This window comes from Strongylocentrotus purpuratus, unplaced genomic scaffold, assembly GCF_000002235.5.
Source record: "Strongylocentrotus purpuratus isolate Spur 01 unplaced genomic scaffold, Spur_5.0 spur5_scaffold_6, whole genome shotgun sequence".
Classification (NCBI taxonomy): Eukaryota; Metazoa; Echinodermata; class Echinoidea; order Camarodonta; family Strongylocentrotidae; genus Strongylocentrotus; species Strongylocentrotus purpuratus.
The window spans coordinates 21908066-21932347 of record NW_022145612.1 but is presented as its reverse complement, the minus strand read 5'-3'; the positions used below and the strand labels follow the sequence as shown (position 1 = coordinate 21932347).

The window sequence follows — 24282 nt, the reverse complement described above, 5'->3', positions numbered from 1 at the left end:
TACTTATAAAAGAACTTTTCAGTCTTTTTTCATTAGATTGGGCTTAATACTCGTCAGTGTTTGTTTTTTGTCTTCTTTTTTAAGATGTAATTTTTCGCACTGGGAACTCACAAATCTTTAAATTTTTGCTCGCTCGCTTTGGTCGCTCGAAAGTGATATACAGACCATCACACCCAACTGCAAAATATGTTGCTTAATTAACCAGTATATCGTACTACGTTAAGAAAGAACAAAACATTGATGTGATCCCTGGTAGTGTAATCACAATCGTGACGATGTAGGGGTATATACCAATGTCTACAAATTGTTTTTTGTTTTTATTTGATGTTTCCCTATGTAGGCGCCCTTTTTTGATGACCCCCCCCCCCCCCCCCCCCCCCATTTTGGAAGATGCTCCGCCGCCCATGACTTATGCTACTTCGTGGTGATGCGGATTTTGCTCTAATCCCCCAACAGTTTTTGCTCATGAAGTCATCGTTGGCATGTGATGTCATATTCAAAAGAGCCTGGTTATGCGGAGAATTTTCATATTTAATGCCGTTCCTCGGCTCTTCAACAATTCCGCCGCCAAAAATTTGGCACCATTTTAGGCAACATGCGCTGTACGAAGATAGTGTATACTGCTTACAATACGTTGTATTAATAGGGCAACTCTTAAAATTTATATGGGTGTAATTTTGTTGTACATGTAGTAGTGGCATTCAGTTTATTTCGGTTTTATGTGGTATGTACGTATCCACATTACTTTGGACATTTATATCCATATGTTTGCAATTCAAATTACATTATGATGAGCCTACCGGGTCCTGTCCCTTAAACTGGATAGGTGAGCCAGCTAGGTGTTTATTTTTTTATTTTTCTAAATATTTTTTTTAAACATCTTTTTAATTGTATGTAACTATATAGGTTAGGGCTTAGTGTAGTTTATTTTGGTTGGCAGATGGTAGCATGTTAATGGTTAGCCTACCGGGAACTGCTCCTTAATCTGCTGGTGAACCACACACCTAGTCAGATGCTCTTTTTGTATTTAATGTATGTGGGTTAGGGTTTAGTACAGCTAATTCCTGCATGTGAATGATGATGCTTCCTGCCCCTGCCCTTTAAACTGTAGGTGAACGGCATACCCATGCACATGCTCTTTTTAATGAATGTAATTAGGTTTATGGTTTAGTGTAGTCAATTCCTGGATGCGAGATGGTGACTTGTGAATTATGAGCCTACCGGGCCGCGTCATTTTTTCTGCGGCACAGATTGTGGCTTTTAAAAAAAAAGAGGTCTTGATTTAACCCTAACCCTAACCCTAACCCTAAACTTTCCCATAGGCTCAACACGCACCTAACCCCAATCTGTGCCGCCAAAAAAATAACGCTACCGGGCCCTGCCACTTTAACTGTAGGCGAACGGCACACCCAGGCACGTGCCCTTGTTTAATGAATGTAATTACGTTAGGGCTTAGTTTAGTCAATTCCTGGCTGCGAGATGGTAACCTAAGGGGGAAGAAAGCGCGACAGAAGAAAAATGGGGGAACAAGAGGGGAAAAGGGTCAACTTAGAGAAGAAGAATGTAAAGGGAGGGAAAGAGAGAGAGAGAGAGAGAGAGAGAGAGAGAGATATGGAAAAAAATCTAAATAGTAACGGGTCATTAACGCAACCTATGCCTATAAAATGCGTGGGTAAATGTATAAATCAGTAACGGATCATGGGGGCGAATGAAGGACTGACTGAATGAATTTCAAGGAGAATTATTACAATTCATATCTCTCGTTACGGCCATCTTGAAGGTTTAAAATTGTTAAAAACTCAAGAGCGCACGGGGGCTCCGCCCCTGGAACCAGTCAGGGCGTCTGTCCATGCGGGCCCCTTGACCCCATCCGGAAGAACTCTCGACTATTACATTAGAGGCAGAATGTAAAGTTGTAGTGATTTACATGTACATGTATTAAATCAGGGTGTCGATGTAATGAGAATACATAAGATAGAATAATGATTGTTTTAACTTAAAACATGTTTAACTAATGAATGATAAACTTTTGATTAATTGCAGTTTAAACACTCTTTCGGAAATGCATCATAACGAATTATTTTTCATGAAGTTACACTCTCAGATTCGGACTGGTCACTCCATTGCTCACTATTTTGATACATTAAACGATAAATGCCTTTCATCATTGATTTCCTTTATTGTTCACACAAAACAATACACATGAGTCCATGGATCAAACCAGATATCCTTGAAATGATTCGCAATCCAGCACCTCGATCCATCGATCAGTAAAATATTTCTCACAGTATACAACCATGTATTATGTCGCGTTTGTTTAAGGTCTCGCTCTATTTAACGCATTTGAAAGAAAAGTACTTAGAATTATGCTTATGACTAAAGGTCGTTTGTTTATTCAACCTCATCTGTACCAAGAGGAATTCAATCTACGAACTTTATAAACCTGTTGAAATTCAAATGCTCTTTTATCTCACGAATACTGTTTGAGTACTTAATTTGTGCAAAAAATTCACTAGAATGCCATCAATTTGTTGTGACAGCACTCACGTTTATAAAACTTACCGTTGTTTATTCTGCGGTTGTGTTTTAGACCTTTTAATGACAATTTTAGTCAATTGTGATTAGCATTACAATGGAGGAAATTCAAAAGCGACATAATTCTTTATTGTCAGCAGATGGATTTAATCGAGATAGGCCAGCAGGTTAGGGGTTCCGTTAGGGTTGGCAATCTTGCCAAAGGTTGCAGAACTGACAATCTTCTCATAGACCTGTTGAGCTGAGTAACCCTGGCCTAGCAGTACGGCTGCAATGCCTATTGGTGGAACAAAGTAATGAAATAAAGAGTTATACGCATTCTACAATTATATCGGTTCTAAAAAATAATGATATAGGCCCTAGTCTTGTTTTACTTGGCCCTGCAATATCTATGTCGAGAGGGAAAGATGTGGGTAAAACACCTTGTTCAGTGATAAACATGACTGTGAGCATGGAACAAGTACCTCTCATGTTGTATGAGAGTGAAAATTCTTCACCAATATACCACAGTGCACTCATATGGTGATATGATTATTCATTTCCAGCAAAGGAAATTACTGTTGGTTCATAAAGCAACAGGCCAAGAAGTTCAAGGAATTATGATGAACAAAACCCAAGAATGAAGTCGTGCTTTCGTTTGTTTGCAGTTCCTCATAAGAAGGAACTTGATACTGCTGATCTTAAGTTGACAACAATATACAAAGGCTTATTTTACTAGGAAATCTAATGGCTCACCGGCAACATGGGGGCATGCCATGCTCGTCCCACTGTAGGTTTTGGTTCCATCGTTCGAGTCGTGGGCCAGGCTGGTGATGCTGGAGCCTGGGGCGAAGAGTTGGACGCATCTTCCATAACAGGAGAAGGAGGAACGACTATCTTGACTGTCTGAGGAACCAACGGTAATCACCTGGTAAGAGGAGAAGAAGAAGAATAGGATGAAACAGGTGAGAACTGTTACAAGCATAAATCATTCAGTTGTAGGAGCATAACAGGAGAAAGAGAGATTTGGAATTTGTAAATATTGTAAATATTTATTAGATTGTAGTTTTGTATAATGTGTAAATGAACATGTATTGAACAGGTATTGAACAGTTAGATTTTAAACATGGTTACAGGCAACTGATCTATTCTATACTCTGACATTCACTGAAGGAAATAGAAGGGGGAAAATATTTTGGAAGGATCTTTCAATCCTAAAGTCCCCGGATAGAATCAAGGACACTCACACCCTAAATAATCATCACACGAGAAAGATTAAAACAAAAGTTTTAGAACTGTAACTATCAAACAATATGAAAACTGGTAAACATGTTTTAGGATCCTTTAGCTTGAGGTCCATTACTCCGGCTGATTAGATTGAAGTAGGAGTTCCTTGGTATAACCTGAGTCTGGATTATTCTTGATAAAAAAAATCTTGATCGGCAACTTACATCAGGGCTTCCAGCTGGGGATGAGAAACAGGCATCGTCATTACTATTTCCAGCGGCAGCCACCAGGACCACGCCCATTTCCTTGGCCCTCTCCGCAGCACGCATCTCAGTTGGTGAGTAGAACCCTCCATAGGACATTGACGCTACTGCTGGCCTCTTTCCCTCTACAGCTACCCAATCCAATGCTTGTCGTATTAAGCAAGAAAAGAGAGAACAGTGGTAATTCATGTGAACTTACATCTGGATTACCAGCGGGGGGGGGGGGGGGGGGGTCGGATACAGGCATTTGCATTGCTGTCCCGGTTGAAGTCACGATCGAGGACCACACCCATTTCCTTTGCCCTTTTTGTCGCCCGCATCTCACTTGGCGAATAGAACCTTCTGTACGACATTGATGCCACGGTTGGTCTTTTGCCTTCAACTGCCAGCCATTCCATTGCTCAATGCGAGAAATATTGGTCATATTTCAAATCGAGGGCCTATAACATCAACTTTTAAAGTGAACTATCCGCATTGTGATTAATTTTTGATTGGTGATGCGTTGAGAAGGAAATTAAGTAGAAATTCATTAACCATGCATTTTTAGTATTTAGTGTCATTGTACATCACGCATTAGCTTTTTCCTAGTTAATGTCAAAGGACATTATGTTCATACAACAAAGGCATGGGACTGTTCATAATTAAGTGCACTAAATTGTTCTTTTCAACATCTCAGGTCTGCATGCATACATCAAGTATAATACCTGCAACTGATGAGCTGACGGCTCCAGAACCACTGCAACTCAGGATTCTGATACCATAAAGGTTGGCTTCACGTGCGATACCATAGGTGTTGCTACCCACCGTACCTGCACAGTGGGTTCCATGTCCGTTACAGTCGATAGCCTGTCGTGCAATATATAGGAAGACCATTTAACCAACATTTTACCCATTCATCATGTCACCATTAACTTCACTCAACTTTATCAAACTCAATTCACCAAACTTACAAAATGTCAGACTGACCCTAAAAACGACTTCAAACCGACCATTTGAGGTATGATCATTTTTTTTTTCGTTCGGTCTGTTGTCGGTTTTGTTGTACACGCTTTAAAACATCCTCCGATTTTTTTTTGTTTTGACAACTTCATTATTTTTCTTACGAAAAAAATGGGTGAAGGTCTATTCAATCGGATGCCACTAAAAATAAAGTATTGACAATATTTTACGCTTGAGTGAGAATTATTGGCTAATTTCGAAAAAAAACTCGCGAAAATTAGTTTGCGCTAAAATGTTTCAGCCTTGGATTGGATCAAAGTAGAAATCAGGCAGTTATGCCATATGTTCTGTTAAATATAAATAATTTATTTGAGCAATCATTTGATCTCTAACCCTATACCTAGCTGTACTCAGCCAAATTGGCGTATCCAGTGATTGATAAAGGAGAGGGTCGTCATCCTCTCAAAAGGAGGATACAGTTAATATATCTGGGCAGCCCCTTTCTTGTATACCCCATAGTAAATTTCTCTGAGTTTTTCCTGGCCCTTCAAGAAGCAAGGGTCACCGAATGCTGGATACGCCACTTCCCCCATCCCCATCCCCACCAACACCTCCATTGCAGGTGGTGTGTTTCCAGAACGCATCATCTGCATTTTACGAATTATGAGTCGAAGAATGCCAAGAACTTTTAAACTTTTTTTTTAAATGAATATGTTTAGGTTTTGAAAATAGGCTTACTCCATTGTCTGGCTCAACGAAGTCCATGACGGGCATTCCCCGACCTCCGAAGTCCTCATGGTCTGGGTTGATACCGGTATCGATGATGTACACATTGACATCCTTTCCATAGCCTAATGATGAATAATAATTATACAGAAAGAAAAGATATTTCTGACAAACGCAGTCCTCCACATTCTCACTGAATCAATGTGGAAGCATAGTGACGCAGTTCCTTATCAGTAATGTATAAAGGGCGTTGACATAACATTGACAGGATGGTGCATGGGACTGCATAATATTCCGAGGAAAAATGTGCTAATAGAAGAAAAAAAACACTATGGCGCCCCCCCCCCCCAAAAAAAAAAAAAAATAATAATAATAATAATAATAAATAAATTTAAAAAAAAATAATAATAATAATAATAATGATAATAATTTAAAAAAAAAAAATAATAATAATAATAATAATAATAAATAAAATTCAAAAAAATAAAATAAATAAATAATAAATAAAGACAAATGGAGAAAAGGCATACATTATCCTCTACAATAGTTTTCGGACAAACTCATGAGAAGGAGGTTTGGTATGAACATAAAGAAACGTCCTATCTTTCTGGAGAAGAGAGGAAGAGGTGTAGTAATTCGACTGCTGTTAAACCTGTCCGAAATATCCAGTGGCGTAGACAGGTTCGTACACCTGGGGGGGATGACTCAGGGGCGGATCTAGCTTTTTGCTAAGGGGGGGGGGTTGACCAAAATAATGACGATGCGGAGCATCGTCCACGAGCCGCGAAGCGGCGAGCCGATTTTTTTGGGGGTGTTTATTATTTTGAACCCCGTAAGTGATGTTTTCCTGGCATCTATTAACACAATGGAGACCATAAAAAGCAGTGCATGATAACGTCTTTTTAAATCAAGTAACAGTTAAATACACAGTTATATCTAGAGTTATCATGTGTTTGGTTAAGTTACCAGATGAGTTGAATATCTTCTCACAATATTTGCACTTGAAAGGGTTTCTATCCAGCGTGCGTTCTTTTTTCTTTCTTTTTTTCTTTTTTTTTCCTGTTTTTGTTTTGTTTGTTTTTTGGGCCGCCCAAGGGGGGGGGGGGTTTAAACCCCCTAAACCCCCTAACTCCCCCCCCCCCCCTCCGTAGATCCGTGCCTGTTTAATCTTGTGGTTATCTTCTGGTTTCCAAACCACAAGATAACCACAAAATACTTGTAAGATTTTCTTTTTTTTACCGTCTGAATTGGCTTTCACCGTGTGAATGCGGCTAATAACAATAAACACAATTACAATAATGATGAGGATTATTATTATCATCATCATAATGATTATTATTATTAATATTATTATCATCATTATGACTTATTAAGTAAGCAAATATCATTCCCCAAAACCTGGGGGGGATGATTGTACATGCCATCCCCCCCACCTTGTGAGGTGGGGGGGATGCATCCCCCTCATCCCCCCCGTTGTCTACGCCCCTGGAAATATCAACATTCAGTAGGTCGTATCTATTTCCTGAGATTTATTCACATTTTGAGCACAAGAAACCTACCCACGGCAGATGACTAGGACAACCATTCGGCATAGTTAATTTGTTTAATTTTAAAGTAGGATAGAAGAACTGATGATACACGAGTACTTCTCCTTATCATTATTTCACATCTCACTGACCTACTACTAGTATGGGTTCTTTGAACAGCAGTTTGGGTAAAATATTAACTTACTATTAATAGTCATGTCATCATTAAGTGGCAAGTCTCTTTGGTCGATTCTATCAACTCCCCATGATCCAGCTACCGCATTGGCTCGAATTATTTTATCCTGTTCAATGTAGTCAACCCCAGGTAGGGCCATCAACTAAAAAGAGATTCAGGAAGAATAACAACATAATATTAGTTTTTGGTATAAATCAATGAGGACGACATATCAGTTATTGGTAATCAATGACGTGTCAACTATGTGTCTACAGCGACATTATTTTACCGCGTTTCTTATCATTGCTCTGACAAGTTTACCAGCGGAATCAAAATATGTACATATAGTTAGAAACAATGATAAAACACACACACACACACACGCGCGCATACATTAAGCACTATACGTATACGAACGAAAATCAATGTTGCACTGAAATATTAAATTCTTAATTCTATTTAATGAAGGAAAATGGTCGATAATACAGTGCATATAGGGAAAGAGAAAGACAGAGACAAAGACACAAAATGAAAGCGGGAAGGGAAATGAAACACACGCAAAAATTGATAGAATGGTTAAGAATGGGTAAATGAGAGAGAAAGGATGAAATTAATGTGAAGCAGACAAAACAATGATACACCAATTTTCATTCACCAGTTGCAAGGCGCGGCTCCTATCCGTAACCTTGGTAACGAACCCAGTGAGAAGATTCTGGTAGCGTAGCTTGATGGATGCCAGGATGCTTTCGGAGTGGGTGTCAGCTAGAAACTTGTGAATAACTGGTTCAAGTTCGATTCCATCCTGAGCAAGGGATTTAATAAAGAACATTTTAAATTATCAAAGGATTCTTATCGTGACATTTCATACTTCAAATGTTTCAGTTAAAGTTATTTAATTATTAGATACATGCCACGTGAAAGGCCATATAGTTTTGTCCAAAACTTATCATGTAAGGAGAATACTGCTGTACTGTTCATATTCGGTGATCGAGGTCTGCAGACCCTTTCCCAAAAAAGCTGAATATGAAAGAAAATTTGGTCCTAATTTTGCAGCCATTTTAATGATATTTCTAATAAGGGGAAATTTAAAGAGCAATCGTTTTAAGGGGATTTTCTTCTATGGTATTCTTCAAACCAAAAGATGAAATAAAGAGCTCAAGACAGAAAAAAGGAGTGTTTTTTCCTGTATAAAACCTGCTGTACAGCAGAGCACCAGAGAGAGGGAGAGAGATTCTTCAAAAACTATCATATACAAATGAGAAAACTTACAAATTATGTTCCATCATCTCTGGAACCCTACTTTTTCTTAAATTACAAGCCCCGATATTCAAACGACTGTTAAGGATTCGTTTTCATGATTGTTGAAGGATTACACCAAATGGCAATTATATTCACTAACAATATTAAGATCTTTCAAAGCAATTAACCTACGATAGGCCTTTGATACACCGCCCTCTTTTATTTAATTATTGGTCAATTTGTTTGGTGTGTAATAAGTTAATCGTATATACAAAAGCTATGTGATAGATTTTTTTGTCTAAAGCAAGCTATATTAGGGAAATGGGCAATTGTGAATGCAATTAGCAAAGAACCTATATAGTTTTATGTTTATACAAAAGTAGGGTCCAAACAGGTCGAAAATAAGATAACCCATTATATTTATTCAAATAATGGCTAATAGTGATTACTTTGTTTTGTTAACGACTTTATTTGTCTAAAGGAGATAACAGTCCCTCGACATCACCAGTAGGGAATTGAAATGTAGCCATTACATATTTCGCACCAATTTGTAATTAAACCAATTAGATACACGTCTCCCGCAAGTTAAGTGACAGAGGGACGAGGAAAGATCACGCAATTGAACATGATTAAATTTGATTACCATATGAAGTTTCAAAAGTTCTTTGAATTTGACTTTTGTTCATTGTACAGCAAGTACCTACTCAGGGTGTAGCTACAAATTCACCATCAAATCGATTTCAAAGGATTTATCAAATAAGTTTAAGAATAAGAAAATCAAAATAGGCCTGTATGAGGTCTAAAAAGAAAATTACTTTGAGCCAACTCTTTAAATTTCTTGCACCAGAGTTATCTAACATCCATTTATCTAGGTGATCGTCAGTGAGATCGCACTTTCACTATCGATGATTTGACTTTTGTCTTTGAATTTGACTTTTGTTCATTGTACAGCAAGTACCTACTCAGGGTGTAGCTACAAAATCACCATCAAATCAATTTCAAAGAATTTATAAAATAGGTTTAAGAATAGAGAAATGAAATAGGCATGTATGAAGTCTAAAAAGAAAATTACTTTGAGCCAACTCTTTCAATTTCTTGCACCAGAGTTATCTAACATCCATTTATCTAGGTGATCGTCAGTGAGATCGCACTTTCACTATCGATGAGACATGTATTTTTATATCCAAGAAGGTTTAACTGTTACCACTTTTACAAAGACTTTTCCTTTTACTGACAGCTATTTTACTCATCCTGTAAGATATGATATAATTACTATACATCAAATATGATTTTTTTTTTTTGTTAAAGCCTAAGATAATGAACCCAAAATAATGCATTCTCACCTTTAAGACAACGATGAACTGATCATCGATGGCGTCTACATCAGCTTTGTAGAAGTGTGTTGCCATGGTAACCCCCGTGGTTACGAGGAAGAAAAGTAGGATGACGAACCTCATGGTGACTTAAAATGCGGTATGGTAACTCAACAATATACCTGCAAGGGAAAGAGAATTGGTCTGAAATCACACCCGAGAATGAAGAGTGGCATGAGAATAAAATTATGATCTAATGTTTAATCTAATCTGTTTAATGGTTGTATATAGACATACTATTGTTATACTCAGTATCGGAGATACACTTGGTATGAAAATAGTGATCATTCTCAGATGCAGAATTTTGTAACGTATTCGTTTAATGAACTTGTTGGCACAGAGAGATAACTTTCCTCACGTTAACTAGCAACGCGAAAAACAACTCAATGTATATCCTTGTATTTGGGAATAATGGTTACAAGTGTGAATCAGCGCACTATGGCGGATAGTGTGAGTTTTAAATAATTGTTTCAATCCTTTTTCTTTTCTTCAACAAGATGAATGATTTTTGTTGAATTTCGAAAAGAAAAAGAACAAAATTAAACTGCGACAGCTTACCTTACTCTATGTCCTCGACGTATGACTGTCTGAGATAAAATAGCATATATTACAGAAAGGATTGTACATAACCGTGAAGATATTTCATTACATATCGAGATACGGAGTACTTAATAAATCTTATCTTGATTACAACGTTTACAATCTAAAGGTTAATTACACACAGTGAGGAACAAGAGTTTATCTAAGGATTACATCGGTTTAAAAGTGTCAGGTGGTTTGTAATACAGGGTACAAACCAGTCAATTAAAAAGAATGCATCAAGGCACCACAGACGGCTCTTCCAACTAGTTAATAATGATTCGACAATGGGGTCATCTACGGTGAGGAGAGTCAAGAGCCATTGATTAGGAGAGTTCGGCTATTAAACCCGGTTCGAGTTGCGCACAACATCGAGAATACCGCTATGTCGGGCAAGCACATTTAACAAGAGAATACATGCCATGTTGTGACGAACTGAAACCAAGGTTGCGAAACTCATGTATAGATGGCTCCGATGAGGATCAGGATGGTAGCACTTCATCTCCCGTGCATTGTCTGTTGCATGTTAGATTTGGTTAAATCATCAAAATAAGAGGAACATGACTGTTGCTGATGATGAAAAGAAATAAATGATAAAGAATTTAATAAAATTTTGAAAGATGTGATCAGATTAATGATTACTGCGTAACAATATCGATATCGACTATGATCTAATGCTAATTGAGCTCTCGATCATGTTTGCTTGTACAGTGGCCAGTGCAAAATTGAAAAAATTCAGGGTATTTAAAAATATAATTACACAAAAATCAAAAAGAAAAGATAATCAATTTGGGATTCTCTCGAAAATGACCTTAGACTCTCGACCAGACCCACTTCTAACTAGTTGCAATATCAAACAAAGCAGCCAGGATTTGCATCAACATAGAGGGCCGAGCATCCTACCATAAATAAAGTAAACTGAAGCAATAAAACTTGCATTGCGTGTGAGGCAAGCGGGTACATTGTTCTGTGATTTGAATGTACCAATATTTCTTTTGTGGTTACGCAAATTCTCCAACATTATTTCATATTTCCTCACTCTTGGTTTGAAACTCATTTACTATGTAACAATTATCTACAACTGTATTATCATGAGCGAAACTCTTCTTTTCTTTAACTCTACATGACCCACGAACACAAAACGGCCGTTTCCCAGTAATTCACGCCCCTTTAGAATGTACAATTGAGTATAGGCACCTGGGTAAAAAAAAGACCGAGAAATAAATATGTACCTTTTAGAAATCATAGAAATGTATAGTTTTTGTAAGCAAAGGCTAGACAATGCTAAAGGGATTCTCCTCTAAACGAGGTGTGATCAAAGAGATGATGACAATGTCGTATATGGAGCAAACATTACTGAGGAATTAAACCCTGGTTTGAGCAGCAGATCGTGTTCAGACAGTGAAAAACAGTTAATAGGGACTTTTAGATTCTGCACGACGAGAACGTGGACTGCCCTTTAAAGGCAATGTGACGTCCTTGTAAGGCACTGGCAGTGACGTCACATTGCCTTAAAAGGGCAGTCCGCGTTCTCGTCGTGCAGAATCTAAAAGTCCCTACTGTCTCTTCTCTTTACACGCCATTTTCGTTCAATATACTTTATGTCTGCAGAGAGACACAAATAATTGTTAACAACTATACTTTACAAAAATGACAAAAGAATCTTGTTTTTTGGTTGAGCAGTGAAGGATATCTTTTGTGTGATTCGAGCTTGTTGACTACATGTATTATGATATTGTTGCCCTTGGCAAACTGTAAGTGGAATATACATCTCGAATAGGTAATTTGGAGGGGAGGCATGACCTATAGGCTACATCGGCAATGAGAGGTAAGGGCAGCTTCCTGCATATACCAGCATGCAGGAGAATAACGAAAATTAACGAATTCCGCATGAGATGGTGTAAACAATGAAATAAGACCAATATCATATCTGAAAATCATTTAATAATCTTTGTATGATATGGGACTGGCTGTAAATGTTTGAATTATATCTTTCGATGGGCCGTCCAAAAACGTTAGCAACGTCGACAGTACTGCAAGATAATGGACGCATAGGCACACGGGACCAAATTTGTCAGGAGGCTGGTGTGTCATGCCCAATTATCGTAAATTATTATGAGTGTGCAAAACTTTTAAAATTTTATTTATTACCTTTATTTTGTCATCAAAATATATACAACATAAACATTTCATAATAGACCATCTTACTGCCTTAACATTTATGTTGGCATTTACTGTTGACCTAGTTCAACTGAGATTCTGAAGATTTCTAATGAAAAGAAATGCTCCTGGCCCGTGAAGAGTCCTTTGTGCTTAAATTGACAATGCATCTAGGGATTCAAAAAGTCATGGATGGCTGGTTGGAAAAAACAGTTTGCAATGAAATAATACTTGGAAACGCGCAGGTAACTATTTTTTATATTGTTTAATTTTGCTGTATCATGGGCTTGTAGTTAGACTTTACAAATTCTTTGTCGGGAGTTTTTGTTGTTGCTGGGTGGTGTTTAGACGGCAAGTCATAATTTAATTCGACCATCAATGTAATCATTCTGTTTAATGGAAATTCGTCTGCTGATCATATACCTCATATAAATTATGTATCCAGCGACGATATTCGGATGTCAATATAGGAATAATGACACTTTAAGAAATTTTGAACCAAAGAGGAACTTCTAGTTTTCATGACATCTTTCACTTTAGGAAACCATATTATTCGGGTAAAAATAGCATCAATAACCACGCACTTTTGATTATTTATTTCGTGCCAATTTGAATATTATGAACATTATGTGATCGTATATTTAAAAAAAAAGTATGCATCTCATATCCGAGAGTAAGTCAAAACGTATTGATCATGAGAATGTAAACTATTACGAATAATAATACAAATAATCAATGTTTAATGTACAGTATTATCAAGATCTTGTTCGTAACGGAACCAATTGGTCAGATGTTCATAACATTTTCATATATTTTGAAAATTGAAGTGGATCGCGGATGGAAGTTATATAAAACATAGCATGCCATGCTAAATGTTTGTTGTTCTTATGTTTGATCTGGAACGGGTTATCATTCGCTCAGCTAAACACATTATGTCCCCTCAAACTTTCCTGTAGCTTTAGTGAGCTAGATTTCAATAGCATATCGAGTATGAAAAGAGAGCAGTTGGGAACAATAAACCGAGTACCAGGGATCTTGTTGACTCGAGGGAAAAACAAGTGCAGAGGTGGGTGTGTCCAGCTGCTGTATCATTACCATCGTATTCATATATCATATTCTAACTGCACATTTTGATGAACTAGTGTTATCCCCCAAAAGTAGATTTCTCAAGGCAAGCTAAAGATTTTCTGTTGGGAGTTAGGCCCGTGATATAAAATAACCATGTCGAGCAAAGATGTTGAGCTGAGTAGTGTTTCTGATGTCAGAGCTATCATTCACGAGGAGCCGAAGAAAAATGAATCGCAGTCGTCGTCGTCGTCATTACTCATCGTTGTTCTCGTCATCGGGCTGATCATCGGGATCGTCGCTCTCGTCATCGCCGCAGTGAGCCTTGGGCGGAGTGGTGGTGGTGGTGATGGTAGTTCGGAGTCGCCGAATATCATCATTAATCAGGATGCAACCGCTGAACAACAAGGTAAGCCTGAAGTTTACTATATATTCTCATTTACATCTCCATGCCTAACTATGATTTTTTCTTCTTATCCACTATCGAGGTATGTATTAGCAATTACATATACGCCCTATACATACAAATTTTTTTTAAATCAAATTTTTACATCAACCATTGATAGAATTTTTTGAATTTCACCTTCTGTTCCAAATTTATAGTTACTTACACTTTACAAATAGGATTTCACCATAAACTTAAAATCAAACCATAAAGGCTTTGAGTTGTATTTGTTTACCTTTGAATGTACATTTTATATAATTTCGATAGACTGTATATTGTGCTATGTTGAAAATAAGATTGAACATATCCTGTTATCCCTAATTGTACACATTTTGAACTGAAAAAATAAATTTCCAACTGAAGGAGTCTGGTAATTAATGACAAAACATTAGACCAAAATGATATAGCTGACGGTTCTTCAGAATTCACTATTGCATTCAATATTGATATTTTGTTTGTAGTTATAGAAGAGTTATATCATCTCCTGTTTTAAGTGTAATTAAATCATCTTCCTTTCGTTTGCATTCAATTGTATTTTTTCTAGATCTCATCTTATTCAAAAAGTAAACAGGAAAGGATTGCATATTTCACATCAAATAATAACTGAGAGGAATATATTGAGTTGTTTAGAACACACGGTTCCTTCCATTTACCGTCTCTAATCACATTTTCTACTCTCACTACACCAGTCTGATTCCAATTGTTGAATATCAGCATATGAGTATCACATTTTGTATTACTATTGTTACATAGAATTTGATTTTCAATATTATTTACTTCAAATAAACCAACATACCTTATCATCTACCAAATGCATAGAAAGTCAAGATAGACACTAGGTTACTTTTTTTAACAAAGATGATCCATATCTTTCAAAGAAGTATTATATTAAAAACATAAAGGGATCTCTCCATCTTTAGAGAGATAATATCTAAAAAGAACTTTCCAACTACGTTCACTTTCTTCTGGTAACCTATTTATCCACGATATCTTAAGCGACCGAACCTTTGATTCTAAATGTACCATGCCTAGACCACCTTTTGGGGGTCTTTTTACACACACAATGACAGCATAGAACTATGGAAAAAATAGTGGTTATGTTTGTTCCATCTACTTGATGTACTCACTTGAATATTGTGTACATAGGTGCGCCTTGTGTGTGTTGTGTGTGTGCGTGTGTTTGCGCTCTTATGTGCGTTTGCAGGTTGTGATACCATATTTTCAACCAAAAAGAAGAAAAAAAAAAACTTAGGAGACAACACCCCCATCGCCCAGTAAAAATCGATTGAATTCATATCTTTCTTTTCATCGTGGTTACCTGCATGACTATACGCGGTTTCTTTTTTTGTAGAGGGTTATCCATGCGAATACACTACAATGGTTGTTTACAGACATTTTTTTGAGCTGAAAATCATATTTTAGCACAGACATGAATATAATACGTGTATGTAGGCTACTTTCTGGGGATTACTACATTGCCATACAATGCATAGACTCGAAAGACATTGAAAATAATAGAAGGTGAGGACGAGGAAGAGGGGGAGAAAAGAGGAGAGGAGAATAAATATATAGAAAAATGTGAATGAGGCGACAGCGAGCGTAATTCTTTGCATAATGTGCTGGCTCCGATTATTTAGCCCATACAAACCTCTTATTTAAAAAAAAAAACATTGACAATATTTTGATATTAACCTGCTTCCTGATCTATTAATCTCTTTTCTTACCTTACTCGGAATTCATCAAAGTTTCATTTGATAAATCCTATATTATTTATCCTGCATAAATCAATAAGAAGTCATGGTCCAGATTAATATGGAATCACTCCGAGAGTCAATACAATCAAGTAAAGCACATTTTATTTAAATTTAGTACGAAGAAAGCATTTATGTCAGAGTACATTGTTGATCTTTTCCCAGTGCTGAATGAAGTCTTAATGAAATTTTCTGTGTCAGACATATTAACATCAACATATTTTCATTTTCTTCATCATTATTATCATTAACATCATCATCTTCATCATCATCATCATCACCATCACCATTTTTTTTTTTTAAATCAACCACCCCTTCCCCACCACAGGCTATCACGTTATCAAACAAGCGCTTGTATGGTAGCCCTTCTTCTGCAGATTTCTTAATGAATATATTATTCTTGTTAGTGTGTTATCAGTTGCATTTTGTTTTAATGTCAAACTTTCTATTATTATTTTATTGTGTACACTTTCAACAAATGTGTTATATTTTGTATAATTATGTTGTATCACGGAAATGTTATATGATTTGTATGTTGCAGGAAAAAAAATCAATTCAATAACATCGAGAATGCGAAATATGAATGTGACGACAGGAAAAGATGACTGTATAAAAACATAATTATAACCTTTCACAACACTTCTTTATATTTAAAGATTCTTCCGCGTCTATTTCTGGAGGGGACATCTGGACTTTCGCCATCGGGCATGACGGGACTAACATTGAATACATGTACGTATTGAGCTGACAGATAGTTGGGGGCAGATTGTAAAGAAATGCATAAGGGGTGTTTCACAAAGATCCGAAGTTGAACTTATCTCTAAGTTGGACTTAACAGTTATGGAAAGCCGTTAGCATCTTTCAAAATATTTAAAAAAAGTTACTTTAAAAGGCTTAAAATGTTGATTCAAATCATTCATATTTTCCTTTATTAAGGAGATTTCATGTCCTTGATTTGCAATTTATGAAAAATCTAAAATACTTGAATTTTTGCTTTTGAATATATTTAATTTCAAGACTACAAATGGCTCTCCATAATTTTTTAGTCCAACTTAGTTCGACTTAGGATCTTTGTGAAACACCCCCCTGGTCATGCAATATATGAGTCTAAATGAGCTAAATAGGGTAATCATATTACTTTAAAATGAATGAACAATGGTGTGTTTAGTCCGGGAAGGAGGGGGTGTTCATTATTATTTTGTTGTTAAGATCAATATCATTATCATTACTATTTTAATTATTATTATTATCGTAATTGTTATTATTAGTTATTGTTATTATCACTGTCATCATTATCATCATTTCTAATATAAATAATATGCACAAAATCACTGATCACAATTGCGAAGACGCCCTAAAAATGGTGAATATATTTACCCTTCGTTGAATGATAATTTTCCAATAGAAAAGTTCGGATAATACTTTAAATTTATGATTATATGTTATGGAAATATTAAGTTTCGTTATTATATATATTATGTAAAAAAAACATTTTGACATGAAGAAATTATTGTTTGTTTATGTTGTATTATACCTTACATTTATATGTTCTTTGTTATTCAGTTATATTTTATATGGAAAAAATGCAGAAATCAAAAATCAAAAAATCAATGATAATTTTACCGCAATTTATATTTTTAAATGTTGTATTTTATTTTAATCTATCTACAGCGATGATACTACTGGAACTCTTCGTGGCTTTCATGTGGATATCGTAGATGCTGGTAAATAATTGTTTACTATTTCTGTTGTCACTCTAATCAAAACTTTCATTGATATGTAATTACACATAATATATACAGTTACTGTAAAATATAATGGAATATGCAGAATGTGACCATAACTTTCACATGATCATAAATTTATTACTTCATCAAACTGTTACCAATAAAAGATATATAAAGCTATGGTGACAAAGGTTCGTACGAACGATTATTTCGTACGAATCTCCCTGTTTTTTCATTGTCTTCCCGAATTTCCATTGTATGAAAATCGTTCGTACCGCGTTCGTAGCAGTTCGTAATGGCATTTGTGACCGAGGCTTTAGAGGAACTTAATACTTTAACCCAATCCAATAAAGAAGACAAGACAAATGTTAATAATATTCAAATATATATCTTCTATATCTCCTCTCTTGAAAGACTGCACTTCATAGGTTTGTTAGAGTTAATGTAATATTTCCTCATGCGAGCTATTCTATTCAAGTTAAGCCTCGGTCACAAATGCCATTACGAACTGCTACGAACGCCGTGCGAACGATTTTCAGACAATGGAAATTCGGGAAGACAATGGAAAAACAGGGAGATTCGTATGAAATTATCGTTCGTGCGAACCTTCGTGACCGTAGCATTAATGAACGACAAAACTATTTACATAACATTCGAATGATCTGTAATATCTAAGATTAGTGATTTTAAAAAAATAAGCCAGTAAAAACGGGTAGAACTTAAATGCTTATTACGATGAAAATATTTATTGATTATACACATCGAAGTACTATATTTGGCAGGGGTTTGTTTATAGTTTGATATCCCTTGGAGTGACAAGAAAAGAAGATACCAAAATGGAAGGATGATCGGAGGTGGGAATTAGGCTAAGCATGGAACAAAAGTCAAGAACGATTGAGTTATGAATGTTATTCATTGTTCCCACATTATTTATTGAAATGCCTTGGCATTGTTTCTCCCCGCAGTCTGCGCTCAAGCGAATAAGGACTGCCGACTAGTGTGGGATGTGTACGAGAATTGCTGGGACTCAGAGGCTGGGCAACGTTCCCGTGGGGGCTTTGGACTCATGGCGCGGTGGTATGATGCCTGCACCGGTAAGATGGGCTTGCAATCAGTTTTTTACTTTTCCTTTCAAATTCTGTGTTTTAAAAAAAGAAACATTAAATTGTGCCGAATAAATTGACTAGGCTAAAAATAAATCATGGCCTTTTTTAGAGAGAGGGAGAGAGAGAGAGAGAGAGGGGGGGGGGGGGGGGATTCAGTCAGCACACTTGGCTTGATAGTGATCATAATAACTATTGATTACTATTTAACTAATGCATGTCAACAACATCAATTTAAAAAGAAAAAAATTACACCTTAATTTGTATCAGTTAGTACAAAAATGATTTTGTTCAGTTATTTATGATTTACAGTGTTAACAATTATTCCGTATTTTTCACTTCCTAGAGATGATGTTCTGAGTGTACAATTAATTTTGTGCTTTTATTCAGTAATGTGAAACGCAAAAATCATATTCAAACTTTTGTATTAAAATGATATTCATACTTGTTCATTATGTGCATGAAAGTAAATTAAAATCAATCAAGGCGGTCAAAATAAATTTTCTACCTTCTGAACACCCTCTTTTTACAATTTCCATATCTCTCATCAGGATGGTTCAATACCTACGAGCGGGCCCTAACAGTGCAGTTCTCAGACGAATTCCGCCTTGGTCTCAGTGGGACCTTTTACGTCAGACCTGGAAATCCAGACAGCTTCGATCCGACCAATATCCGATCTGATCAGAAGATCGGTTTCGGGAGCGGATGGGCTTCAGACGAGTACTGCTTGGCTCGGAACACCGACACGATACAGGTATAAAATATATAAAATGGATGAATGAAGCGAGACTAGCTCTAGACTAGAGAGAGTTAGAGAACGAGAGGGAGAGGGGGAGAGGGGAAGAGCAAAAAAAAAAGGATTGAGGGAGGAGGAGATAGAGAGGATGAGAGAGTGAGAGAGAAGGTGAAGAGAGAGTGAGTGAGAAGGTGAAGGGAGATATTATATTATTTTTTTTTTAGAGAGAGAGAGAGAGAGAGGGAGGGGGAGGCGTTCGGGGGATAAACGTGGGGGAGAGATAAGGATGGCGGGAGGGAGAGACAGAGAAGGAGAGGGAGGGGGAGAGAGACAGGGAGGGTGAAAGAAAGGAGGAGAAGGTGAAGGGAGAGAGAGAGAGAGAGAGATAGAGAAAGAGAGACAAAAGAAAGAAAGAAAGCGGGAAAAGTCATACAAAGATACAACATTTATAATTAGCTTTTCACAATGATCTCCCGCGGAAATCATAGTTCTAGGAGGTATACCGGAGGTTGTAATAAACTTTAATGGTCAATTCACAATGATTACGTCTGAAAATAAATACCCGGGTCTATACCATAATGTACTCTTGTCTTCTTCCAGATGAATAGTAGTGCTACTTCAAAAGCTATTAGAAGAAGAAAATTGCCGGATGAAGATTCAAAGATCTTCGTAGTGCTAAGATTTACTAATTTATTCTTGATCAATCGATGTAGATGTATACTTGTTTATATTTTTAAAATTATTTCCAGGGTGTTCCACTTGCGACGTCTCAATTGATGCATTATGCTACCAGTGGAGCACTTAAATCTGCAATCCTTGATGGCGACGTAAGTATGCATTCCCTCTTCAGATCAGTTTGAGAATGATAATTATAACATGTATACCACTCATTAGAGTACGTTATACTTATCACCATCGTGATCATATTGTTTCCAACTCTGAATACTGAATAGAGCCAGTATATAGCCACCCCAAATAACTACACTATCATATTGAATGTATGTCAACGAATAAGCAAAAACACATACCTACAGTTATCGAAATACTAAGCAGTATGACGATGAAATTTATTGTAGAAATGATTTTACAGTATTACTTAGACACAAACATGAGTTATATGCGATTATCGATCACCCAATACGATTTACTAAAAAGCATGCCCTTAAACCAAAAATAACTCCGAAACTTTCCTGTTTCCTGTACCAGAGATTTTAGAGGCAGGTAACGCTTCAGTAATTATTATACGAGATCTTTTATTCTATTTGCTTGTCAGAAATGTTTTAGAACAGTGTCCCCTAACAAAGATACTGGCGCCAACTATAGCCACCCGATCCCGTGTATAATATCCAATAGGTGTTACTGTAATGAATTATTATGATGACATTAATAATAATATTGGTTGCTACAATATCATCAAAGTATCTCCCACTCAAAATGTATTTCTCATAACGTCAGTTTCATCATAAAAATGCGGTTTTGTGTTGTTTGGCTTGTAATTTTGATCAAAGGTAATATATAGCAATAACCTGGCCTGGTACGTCAGTTTTACGATGAACAATTATTACTTCCTATTTCTTCTAAAGGTGGCAGCAGGTTTTTCCAACACCAACTTGTATGCAGGTGATAACACAGTGGAAACGGTGGGGCAAATTATCACCAACTGCGTCAAGGGAGGAGGTTCCATGATGTCTCGAATGGATAGCTCCGTTAACGTCTGGTGGAATAAGGCCTTTGCCGCCATCAAAGACACTGATGTCTATACACAAATCTGTGACCGAGCTGCTACAAACCACGGTAATAATAATGATAATAGCCTAACAGTCCACTCCAAATTTTATTAAACCGAAACGGAAATTCTTTTTGCCCAATTGATCGTGAGCCCGGCAGCCACTGAGCAGCGCCAGATCGACGTTGCTCTATCCCTTATTGTTGAATGCCAAACAAGGTAGCAACGACTCCCATCTTTTAACGTCTTTTGGTATGACGCGGCCGGGGTTCGAACCCACGACCTCCCGGTTGTGAGGCGGACGCTCTACTGACTGAGCCGGTGGGCTAACGATGGGGTCTAAGCTCAGTGTAATATGTAAACAGTCACATCAATGAGACCGACAGTATATAGGCCAATCAAGAACTAAAAAAAAAAATAGGGTCCAGGGGGGTGTTTCACAAAGATTCTAAGTTCAACTTATCTCTAAGTTGGACTTAAAAATTATGGAAAGCCGTTAGCATCTTTGAAAATATTTTGTAAAAGTTATTTTGAAAGGCATAAAAATGTAGATTCAAATCATTCATATTTTCTATCATCAAGGAAATTTCATGTTCTTGATGTGGAATTTATAAAAAAAAAATCAAAAATTCTTGAATTTCTGCTTTTGAATATATTTCATTTTAAGGCTCCAATGGCTGTCCATAATTTTTAAGTCCAACTTAGTCTTAAGTTCTACTTAGGATCTTTGTGAAACACCCCCTTGGTTTTACATTACACATTATAGAGGAGGTGGGGGGGGGGGGGGGGGGTCGTGAATGACTTATCACGTTTTGGGGGAAGAGGTTAATAAGTCTTTTAAAGCCCATCTGCCCTAGTTTGGCCAGGAGGGATTAGACCTCCATGCAAGGTCACTGACAAGTGGTTATCTCATCAAATCAGCTCTGTTTGCTATAAAGAGGGCGCACGTAGCTATAAGTAGTGCAGTCAGGGGCTTTATAAGAGCACCACTATATTTTGTGAGATTTTATTAATGATAATGATATTATTTTAAGAGAGTTTTCTATAATGCCTAACAAAAAAAGATGTTGTATTGCCCTTTCCGACCGACCCAAAAATCTTGAAATCTACGGTCGGCTTTCTAATTTTTTTTTTTTTTTACCGTTTTTAGAAAGAAATGTATTACAGGAAAATCGACCACTTTGGAGCCAGTATATGGAGTCGGCTTGACGTTTGACTGAGATAATAAGCCAGAAGGGCGTTAACCGTTGTTTTAAAATATATGAGTTATAACGCCCTTTTGGTTCCAAACATAATAGATGAACCAATGAGTACTCGGCGAAACACTTCTTTATTTCGGATTCGTGCATTGTTGTCGTTTTTGTTATTGATGTTATGATGCACGTAAGTTTCTCATAATGATGACTGGTATTAGATCATCTAACACCCATTTAAAGCAAAGATTTTTCCCTATGATATTTCAAATACGAAGGGAATAGATTTAATGCATGGCATTTCAGACCTTGATATACCGTAACATCTTTCCTCATTAAGTAAACCCCTCTTCAAACATTACTTACCACTTGGTTACGATAATGACATTATCTTCTTTTTATTGGCTAATGGAGAAAACGAAACTTGTTTATTTGCTCATTAATGTTATCTTTTTTACAGGACACATGCCTGGAGCGACAGGAGATCTGCTTTGCTTGAACTAAAAGAGAAGAAGCATGGAGTGCATCACAAAGACACAACTCTGTTGAAACTTCAGGTTAACTACTATCTTTAGAGGAAGATTTTTTTTTATATTTTTAAATCTATAAATAGTATAGCAATGTCATTTCATAGTATATGGTTATCGGGTATCGACGCAATGTACATATTTAGGAGCATTTGAAAATTCTATCATAATTATCATCATATTATGTTTGGGGTGAAATTGATTATGAGCAGAAATAAAGCATTGTCATTCGTTATCCTGTCCAAACTCTATGCAGAATGTTAGGCTAAATGCTGCCCTCAACTATATTTTGTTTAATGCTTGAGCATGAAGATAAAAAAATAACTGAAAAGAAGAAATACATTTGGTTTAAAACAAACATTTTTTTAATGAGTAAATATTATTTTTATTACCATTGCTTAAATAGTCAAAGATGAATGTTTGTTGATTAGATTAGATTCATATACATGCGATATTATATAGCCTAAATATACGAACACACTTCACACAAAAAAAATGATAATTTGTTTTTTCTGATCTAATCAATTTTCTTATATAATTTTGGTGGTTTGGAATACATTATTAAAAAATAGTTAATTATTAATTTGTTAATAGTTAATTTGATTTGTTCGTTTCTTAATCATTGTTTTGTATTTGCTGATTGTTTCAGAGGTCATACCAACAATACGTTTTAAAACTTCGTCCTAAGATAGACATGTAGGCATAGTTTCTCCTATTATAATCATTCACAATTTTTGATCAAATGGTTAATTATTTACTCAGAAATACCGTTGCAGAATTAATAAATATAACTTTTTAATATCAACTGCTTTCAGAGCCATGCTTATTCCTGCGGTTTCCGATAGAGGTCATATTTTCCAAATAACCATTTTACCGGAAGTCTGGTTTTAATTTCAAACATGCACTTCATCACCATCATCATCATCATCTATACGGGAGTATAGGATATCCTGTAGGTCTCCCGGTCAGATCACTTGGTATATTAGTAAAGGTCTATAAATCAGTGCATGCGTGGATGTCAGACTATGCTATAACAAGGTGTTTGTCTGACCCAAAAGAATCCAAGCTGTGTTTAAATGAATTGATGCTCCATGGTAGCAGTTACTAGAGACAGTGAGACACTATAAACTGTTCCAAGACTCACATGACCCGTTTGCTAATTTTTTTTTTTACTCCTGACATTCAATCGACAGCGAGTAGTGAATAATTTCAATGAATGGCCTCTTGTTATCTGATACTGTGATTTCACACAAAAAACATTCTGGATTGAGTCTATCTATACCATGAA

General features: G+C 36.4%; 2 protein-coding genes across 2 annotated transcripts; one reads left to right on the top strand and one right to left on the bottom strand.

The window, feature by feature from the left end:
- Window positions 1-2155: 2155 nt before the first annotated feature.
- Window positions 2156-10100, bottom strand: LOC591764 (alkaline serine exoprotease A). Its single transcript, XM_030973619.1, has 8 exons — window positions 9953-10100; window positions 8026-8172; window positions 7401-7533; window positions 5682-5794; window positions 4709-4850; window positions 3966-4150; window positions 3271-3442; window positions 2156-2812 (listed from the first exon to the last, which is right to left on the bottom strand). The coding sequence occupies exons 1-8, from the start codon at window positions 10064-10066 to the stop codon at window positions 2682-2684; spliced, it is 1137 nt and encodes a 378-aa protein (XP_030829479.1). The 5' UTR covers window positions 10067-10100; the 3' UTR covers window positions 2156-2681.
- A 3489-nt stretch (window positions 10101-13589) lies between these two features.
- On the top strand, window positions 13590-23575 carry LOC100889388. The gene is made up of 8 exons (XM_030973052.1): window positions 13590-14195; window positions 16639-16714; window positions 17654-17706; window positions 18675-18803; window positions 19364-19566; window positions 20298-20375; window positions 21132-21342; window positions 22928-23575. The coding sequence occupies exons 1-8, from the start codon at window positions 13943-13945 to the stop codon at window positions 22969-22971; spliced, it is 1047 nt and encodes a 348-aa protein (XP_030828912.1). The 5' UTR covers window positions 13590-13942; the 3' UTR covers window positions 22972-23575.
- Window positions 23576-24282: the final 707 nt, after the last annotated feature.

Excerpts from the sequence above, each read along its gene's own strand:
- LOC591764 (XM_030973619.1), bottom strand. The coding sequence starts at position 10,066 with ATGAGGTTCGTCATCCTACTTTTCTTCCTCGTAACCACGGGGGTTACC. Across the intron at positions 4,851-5,681 it reads TCGTTGAGCCAGACAATGGA|GCTATCGACTGTAACGGACA; the intron begins GTAAGCCTATTT and ends ATTGCACGACAG. Across the intron at positions 2,813-3,270 it reads GGCATGCCCCCATGTTGCCG|GCATTGCAGCCGTACTGCTA; the intron begins GTGAGCCATTAG and ends TTCCACCAATAG.
- LOC100889388 (XM_030973052.1), top strand. The coding sequence starts at position 13,943 with ATGTCGAGCAAAGATGTTGAGCTGAGTAGTGTTTCTGATGTCAGAGCT. Across the intron at positions 16,715-17,653 it reads GGGACTAACATTGAATACAT|CGATGATACTACTGGAACTC; the intron begins GTACGTATTGAG and ends ATCTATCTACAG. Across the intron at positions 18,804-19,363 it reads GTGGTATGATGCCTGCACCG|GATGGTTCAATACCTACGAG; the intron begins GTAAGATGGGCT and ends ATCTCTCATCAG.